Source organism: Lolium rigidum, chromosome 3 (assembly GCF_022539505.1).
Source record: "Lolium rigidum isolate FL_2022 chromosome 3, APGP_CSIRO_Lrig_0.1, whole genome shotgun sequence".
NCBI lineage: Eukaryota > Viridiplantae > Streptophyta > Magnoliopsida > Poales > Poaceae > Lolium > Lolium rigidum.
The window spans coordinates 336,989,029-336,997,381 of record NC_061510.1 but is presented as its reverse complement, the minus strand read 5'-3'; the positions used below and the strand labels follow the sequence as shown (position 1 = coordinate 336,997,381).

The window sequence follows — 8,353 nt, the reverse complement described above, 5'->3', positions numbered from 1 at the left end:
CTTCAAAAAGATCTCATGGAAGAATGGTGGAATTGGAATGGACAACAATAGTTCCATATTTGTTGTATTTGTTTGAAAACCATGTGTTGTATTGTCTCAAAACCATGTTGTATTGTTGTATGTGTTGTATTTGATGTGAAGTATTGTTGTGAACAATGTATTGTATTTGGATGGTACAATATATTTGTGAATTTTTATATATTGTTTCATCTTCTTGGATGCATATTTGTGTGTGTTTGCTGTTTGCGCCGCGTCCGCGCGCTGCAAAATGGCGCCTCCGGCGGAGGTGCTATTTTACCGCGCCAACGCGCGCTGCAAAATGGCACACCCGGCGGAGGAGAAATCGATCCGGCGCGCGGCAACGGTATAGCGCGCGCAGAATTTTTCTTTTAGCGCGCCGCGATATAGCGCGCCTGCTGGAGATGCTCTTAGGTTGCAGCTCGAGGACGAGCTGCATATCCAGGTGGGGTGTAGTGTTAGAGTACGTAATGGGCTTGGGCTAGCGGTATAGCCCGTTAGTCTTAGGGTTAATTAGAGATAAGGGTCGTTTGCTTAGGGAGTTAAGTAAACCTCTCTATATAAGGAGCGGTGATGTATCAATCTAATGAAGTAAGAATTAAGAAGGAAATCTCTTCCCTCTTGCCACCGGCCGTGTTCAAGGCCCCCGGCCGGCCCTCTCGCGCCATCCCTCTAGCAGCACCATAACAGAACCACACCAAGTAGTACTTCCAACAGCTTCACTTTCTCTTCCAAGATATATATTCTTCTAGAAACCTCAAAACACCAATATGTGCCTTATTGACTAGAATAAAACATGATATCACCATTCTGAAATACAAATCTAAATGCTGTTAAATATCTCTCTTACATCTCAGTATTTTTGAGCATCACCTTCAGACCTTAAAATCCATTCTAAACTAGAAAAATCAAAGCATTTTCCTTTATCTGATATATAGAAAGGAACTCTCTTTAACGCCCGGTCTCAAACAAATGCCATAGTAGGTTCACTAGTGCCACTTTATGATCAAATTAAAACCAAGCAAGCAACCTATCAACTCTTTCATATACATGGAAATGCTAGTTAACTAAGGTGGAGTGGCAGGTTAGATAAAAGACATGAAGAGATCATGAAACATGACCAAATCACAATTTCCCAAAAGTCCTCCTTTTCCAAAATCTCCATTCCTTAAGAAAAGGATATCTGAAGCTAGCATTCTGCAAAATCTACCAAAGAGACAGCAAAAAAGGTGCCTTAGATCGCCAAATACAGCATATAATACACATGTAGTGTAGGTAACCAAGACAGTGTTTACAAGATCTTGCTAATTTGTGTGGAACAGTATGTATACGGTATACCTTAGCTGTGTTTCGAGGTGCTTTGCACTGCCAGGTGGAGATCACCAGCGCAGATGTGGCGGTGGATTGCAGGGACGACGCCGGCGTGGGGGTTCAGAGTGAGACTGTGGGAGAGCCTGATTGGTGCCGGTTCAGTGCACTTGCCGAGAGGTGATAGATCGTGGACGAGGAGAGAGACCTCCCGGAGGACGCGGGCGAGCTCGTGCCTCTTGGGCGAGCAGGCGAGGTGGTCGAGCTCTTTGATGAAGCGGGTGAGGCGGGCGCAGTGCAGGAATGGAGTGCGGAGGCGCAGGTCTGATTCGGGTGCGCGTCCGGTGAGCGGCGGCGCGGCAGGGGCAGAGGATTGCGGCGGCGGGGGACTGAGATCGTGGACCAGGTCGTGCTCCCGAGCCACCATTTGTGCTGGGTGGGTTAGGCTAACGAAATTACCACAATACCCTGATTACCTTAATTTAAAATGCATAATTAAGTTCCTCGATCGGACGGACAGAACAAATTAGAGCAGTAGTACTCGGTAATACTGCCCAATCACCATAACACGGCTCTTTGAAAATATTTGAAAAAATCCTCGATGTAGCCAATAATGAAATCCATAGACGTGTAAATTTTTAATGCGAAATTGTTTGCATTGTAGGCTACATTTGCGTAGCCTAATATACAAAGAATTTTCACATTTAATTTTACATGTTTGTAGATTTCATCATTGGCTACATCTAGAATTTTATTTCAGATTTTTCTGTAACTTCAAAATATAATTGATAAATTTTCAAATATACAGAGCTACATGTAGCTCGCCCTCCATTTGCAGTTTCCCATCAGCCATACTCCATAGAACCTTTGTTCCAAAATAGACGTACTAGAAAGAGCTTTCAATGACATCATCTATTTTGGGTCACAGGTAGTATATATAAAAAGTGGTAAATAACAATATCCAAAAAGGAGTCACATTATGACATACTTAATCACATGTAATTACATACTGCAACATTCAAACACACATACGAAGATTATTCTTTTCAGTAGAATCCATTTGTGTAGGTATAAGATAAAAATAAGAAACATATAAGAAATAGTTTTACAGACTCATAGATCAATGGATAATCCCATATCAAGTTTGTCGGGAGAGTTTACAGTCTAGAGTATTTTCTAAAAGATTCCCCTACAGTTTTCAGCTCATTTCGGACCGGTAGATTACACAGGAGTGTGACCCTCGCTTCGGCGATTTGAAATTCTTCCCCCTGTTTGGATGTATCCATCTTCCATAGCTTTACCTCCCATACCTTCAAATCCATTTCAGCAGAAGCATTTTTGGTTAATTTATAGCCACCTTTCTTCTTTGAGATTTGATAGTGATAAGCACATACAGAAGATGTCTTTAACAATTCTCGCAATGTTAATGCGCTTAGACTAGTTGTCAGGTGTTTAATGCTGACATGGGAATACGTTGCATTATATTTCTCCTAAGGACAGACCAAGTTGCGATTTATTTATGCCAGGCATGTTATACTCGCTAGCTAGTTCACAAATATCTAAGTTTGAACCAGCAGATTTGATAACTGAAACCCAGTTATACAGTTCAGAGAAACAATGTGATGTACTATCTGTAGCATACTTCAAATCACTAGGACGGTTTATAGTTTACACTAGCACTGGCCACCAGAATAAATACTTTCTACTATACGATAATAACTAGCATCGGTTCTGCTAATACAAATGCATCCAGATGCAGTAATTATCAGGCTACTACAAGCCCAACTGAATCGAAGGGAATCTACAGGAAATGACAATACTCAGATATGTTGTAGCTCAGCTTGATCAACTAGAGATGATGTTAATCCCTCAAAAAAAAACTAGAGAGGATGTTAAAAAAATTCAAGTCTTGGACTAAGTTATAGAAAAGAGAGAATAGCCAAAATAACACTAGTGCAAACCGAACATGCCAAAATACCACTAGTGAAAACTAACTTGCCAAAATAACAGTCAGGTCAGTTTTTTTGTAGCCAAAACACAACTGCCGTTCGTTGTCAAGAGACACTGAGTCAAACCGTTAGTTCTTTGTCAGATCCGAAATTACCCCATAATTTTTTTTCCTCATTCACTCCTCTCCAAATCCCTCCCTGCAGCTCCCCTGTCCCTCTGTCCCTCTGACGGTTCTTCCGCCGCCCTTCGCCCGCCGCGCGCCGCCCTCCGCTCGACGCCCTCTGCCCATGGCCGCTCATCGCCCAGCGCCCTCCGCCCGTCGCTGTCCGACCGTGGCCGCGTGGCTCGACGCCCTCCGCCCGTCACCCGCCACCCTATGACCGTGGCCGTGTGGCAAAGCTCCGGCACACCTCCATAGGAACCCTTCCCTGGTGAGCCGCCCCTCTGTTTTTCCCCTGTTTGTTCCCAGTATTATTGCAACTGCAGCAAATTTAGAATTTGCTGTGTTTATGTGTTTCAGAGTTGATTTGATGGATGATTTCAAAGTAGAAATAGACGTCCTATCTTATTTGAAAGTTAAAGAGGGCAGAAGAGTGTACAAAGGGGGAAAACATGGGATTTAATGGCAGGCCGGAACTTGTCGGTGGTGCAAATAAATGCTGCCTTGGAGGAGAAGTTCATGTGGTCTAATGATCAGAGAATGACCATTTGGTATGGACCTGCTGCAGATGAGACTGCCCAGCTAATTTCTGAATCAGAGATTGCTGAATTGTTTGATAGATGTTCTAGCACAAAAATTGTATGGTTTGGTGTGACCACTGAGAGTAAAGAACCTGCTCCTATCATTGCCGAGAAGGATGATATTAAACCTCCTATCATGTCCAAGAACGATGATGATCAGCCAGTTCATGCACCATTCTTTGCTTGGCGAAGCAAGCCTATGCAGGGGAGTACGATAATGATCAGCCTGTTGGATGCAATGGAGAGAGCACTTATTTGCGGGAGGAGAATGATGATGCCAAACAACAAAATGATGTGGAGACAGAGGTAGTTGCTAAAAGAGTTCCACTGGGAATACTAGATGTTGATAATTCTTATGATCCACAACACGTGAAAGGAGATGACGAGTCTTTACTTGCTAACAAAGAGTTCCACTGGGAATACTAGATGTTGATAATCCTCGAATCGAAGTTGGAGCAAAAGAGATAGAGGAAAGCCTCTTCAATGAGGTGTCACGGAGGAAAGAAACCCTAGCGCTCTTGCGCCGCTCCTGCGAGCGGCCAGGAGCCCGTGGCGGTGCCCCTCCCCGAACCCCCCCTCCCCTCCCCCTCTGTCTCGCCAGCCAGAGGGCATCGCCGGGGCGGCGCCGGCGGCAGCGGGGCCCCCTTCCCCTTCGCGCGGTGGTGGTGGCGCGGGCCACCCACGGCCGTTGAGGGCGCCGCGCTAGGCGTTGGGCGCGGATCCTCGGCGTCGGAGTGGAGACGGCGTGCCCCTGGCGTGCTCATGGCGGCGGTCACTTCCCGGAGCGGCCTCGGCGGCAGGCGGCGCGACCTCGGCCCTAGCGGTCTGGTGGTGCTCGACCCGACGCGGGTGAGATCCGGCACGACGTGGTGCGTGTCCGACGGCGGCGCAGCACCTGCTCGGCTCGGCTGGGAGGGTTCTTGGCGCAGTGGTGGGTGGCGTGGCCCGTTCAAGCCGCCTCGAGTTCGGGCCGGGACAGGGGCCCCGGACCCCTTCGAGCCCACCTCTATCCTAGATCCGTTGGCGCGGTGGCCGCTTTTGCTGGGGGCTGACTCGATGGTGCAGATGTGCGGTGGCCGGCTTGCGCCTCGGTTGGTGTTTGGTGCTCTCACAACAGCGTTATGCAGTTTCCCTAGGTCGACAGTGTGCTTTGGTGGGTTGCCGGAGCGGCGGCCCTGGATGGTGGGAGTCCTGTTGGTTGGCGAGCATGCCAAGGACTCTGATGCTGGTCGGTGTCCATGGTCGTGTGGGCGGCATGGTGCCGGTGAGCTGCGTGGTGTGACGGCGGTACGGCTGTTGCGTTTTTCGAGGGCGACGGTCGAGACCCCGTGTGGCATGTTGACTGCATCTGCCGGGGGAAACCTTTGCCCATCTGGCTCACGGTGGCGGCGGCCGTGGACGTCATTCCCTTCTTGGAGGCGTCGTGGTGGCGGTGCGGTCACTCCACAGTCTCCAGGTGAAAACACAAGATCCCCGGATCGGGTGGCAGCAGCGCATCTGCGTCGTCATCTTCTTGAAGATGCCACCTTAAAGTTCTCACGCTGTGCAACGCTACGTTGTCTGGGTGGTGGAGGTCTGCCTCGGTCTGCCCTCCTCGGCAAAGCTTCCTTTGTGTTCTGCACCCGCGGTGTTTCTCGAAGTGCTCGTCCTTGGTGTCCCTGGCTGGCGGTGAGCTTTGTTGGTCGATTCCTGGTGGTGGCCGGCCTCTGGTGGCGTTTGCGACGGTGGTGCTATCTCGTCGGTTGCGGAGGTTGTCGGCTCGCCTGTGCTACGGTGAGCACCGGTCCGACAACGTATCCTGCCCTGCGTTTGCCCTTCCTCTTCGTAGAATGTAATAGTCGTGCCGGCTGCTCGCGTTGTCGGCGGGTGTTGCTTAGGATGAACCTTGTCTTGTGTGTGTGTGCGGTTCTACCTTGTAAGTTGGGCTCAGCATCTTGTATATGTTTCGCCATTAAGGGTGTTATTAATTTAACATCGGGCCTTTTGGCCTTTTATCTAAAAAAATGTTGGAGCAACATTTCCAGACTCTCAAGCATTTAAAGTCGCATTAAAACAAGTAGCCATTAGAGAAGATTGGTCCTTTGACATAGAGTATAGTGAGCCCTAGAGATTCAGGGCTAAATGCAAGGACAAGGATTGTCCACAGAGGATACTCTCTGTAGAAAATTGGTCCTTTCACTAGTGGTATTTTGGCATGTTCGGTTTTCACTAGTGGTATTTTGGCTATTCTCTCTATAGAAAAACAGAGAGAGAACAAACGAACAAACCTGGGTGGAGCGGCCGATGTGGACGGGTACGGCACGCGCAAGGATGGTGTCCCCGACGGCGGCGCTCCGGAAGTGGCTGATGCTGAGCTGCATGCCGGCGACGCGGTTGTAGCCCGAGGCTATGTGCGCCCCCATACTGGCCAGCCCCTCGGCTATCAGCGCCGACACGCCGCCGTGCAGCACCTTGAACGGCTGCCACACACAAACATAATCACAAACACGCACGGCGCGTCGAGAAAGCAGCAAGAAAGGCCGGCCGGGTTAGGCAGTTACGAGAGGCAAACCTGGACGCAGATGGGCGTGACGACGAGGCGGCCGGTCATCCGCGACGGCGAGACCTCTTCGATCTCGAATCCGAGGGCGTGGAGCGGCGCGTCCAGCTCCGCCGTCTTGGAGTTGGAGCTCGACAGGGCCATGGCGTCGCCCATGGCGCCGCGCCGCGCGGCCGGTAGGTGTTAGTTGCCTGGCTGCGGGGCGGTGTGGTGCGGGGAAGGTGCGCGTGCCGTGTCTGTCTGTGGAAATAGGGAATGAAATCGAACGGGGAATTAATAGGTGGTGGCTGCGGACTGCAAGATATATTCTACTCCGTAGAATGGGGATGACATCAACTGGAGGGAGAAAATTACACAAGACCATCGTAACAATCGCTGATATAGCAGACTGGTAAGCCAACACGTGCAAACCTTAGTCTTCCAAATAGAACACGTGTATTCAAAATTCTAAAGTTCTGTTTGAACGTAGAATTTATTTTCCGTTCTTAACTACAAGGCCACTTTATTTTTTTAGGCAAACTTTGAATAATGATAGGATGAACCAAATATGAGTTACATGTTATTCAAGATCATATCATCGGATGCACAATTCAATGAACTTTTCAATGGCTTAAAATTTTGAATGAAATACTAAGTATAACTTAAATTTGGTTGACTAAATTATGAGTCAAAGTTTGACACAAAAAACGATGTGGCCGTCCATGAGACTAGTCACAATGGGAAGTATCATATACTAGTATCATGCACATGATACTAGTTTGTGATACCACCTCCACAATGCATAGTACTACTATCATAAAATGGTATCATACTTATGTCATATTTAATGTTTTGTAGAATCTCAATGTAAATGTGTGTACATGATGTATTTGTCATGAAGTTTTCTAAATTTATGTGTCATGATACGGTATCATATTATGATACTACTCTCATCTCTCACCTCATTAATTGATGTGACACATCAGATTTTTGCCAACATGGCATGCATGATACTACTTATAATACTCCCATTGGGGCTAGTCTGAGCGGATGGAGTATTTCACACTCCACTAAAATATTTATTATTTATGGATTAATGGTATAACCACGAGCGTTCAATGTGCAATTCCCATACTTTATTACCAGCTACAAACCAACAAAGCACAATAATACATCTCTATTATCCCAAAATATTATACCCTTCGTTCTATGAAACATATCGAAAGTTTACCTAAATTCAAGCATATCTAGAAACTATTTAATGCCTAGATTATTTAAATCTGGATAAACTTCTAACATGTTTCATGAGACTGAGGGAGTATTTCAATTGCAATTTGAAACAACACTTAAAAACAACTATTTACACTATCCATTTTAATTCTTTGATATGTATCCAACTCTTTATACAACAAGCATATGAATATACTGGCATTACACATGAAACAAATCATATACTACATCCGTTTCAGTGAATAAGGTGCACACATATTATTTCAGACGAACTTTGACAGAAAAAATTGAGCAACAAAATCTTGATTATTTTTTACGTTGAATTGGTATCGAAAAGCACTTTCTAACCAACCCGTGGTTGGATGGTTAGGAGGGCAGTGGCACCCCCAGCTCACCAGAGTTCAAATCCTAGATTTGACACTTTGGTGTCTCATAAAGGCGGAATATTCTTCAGTGGAAGGCGACGTTCCCGTCGACAGCGAGGCGCCTGTGGTGACTTCGTCAATCTCAAGACCCGCCGGATCAGTTATTCAACGCAGTCTCTTGGAGGTGCTCATAGGGGTAGGGTGTGCGTGTGTGCGTTCATAG

The 8,353-nt window shown here is 47.1% G+C and overlaps 1 protein-coding gene across 1 annotated transcript; it reads right to left on the bottom strand.

The window, feature by feature from the left end:
• Window positions 1-2,276: 2,276 nt before the first annotated feature.
• Window positions 2,277-6,727, bottom strand: LOC124703920 (1,4-dihydroxy-2-naphthoyl-CoA thioesterase 1-like). Its single transcript, XM_047236156.1, has 3 exons — window positions 6,569-6,727; window positions 6,285-6,476; window positions 2,277-2,636 (listed from the first exon to the last, which is right to left on the bottom strand). Exons 1-3 carry the CDS (start codon window positions 6,710-6,712, stop codon window positions 2,484-2,486), a joined length of 489 nt encoding a protein of 162 aa, XP_047092112.1. The 5' UTR covers window positions 6,713-6,727; the 3' UTR covers window positions 2,277-2,483.
• Window positions 6,728-8,353: the final 1,626 nt, after the last annotated feature.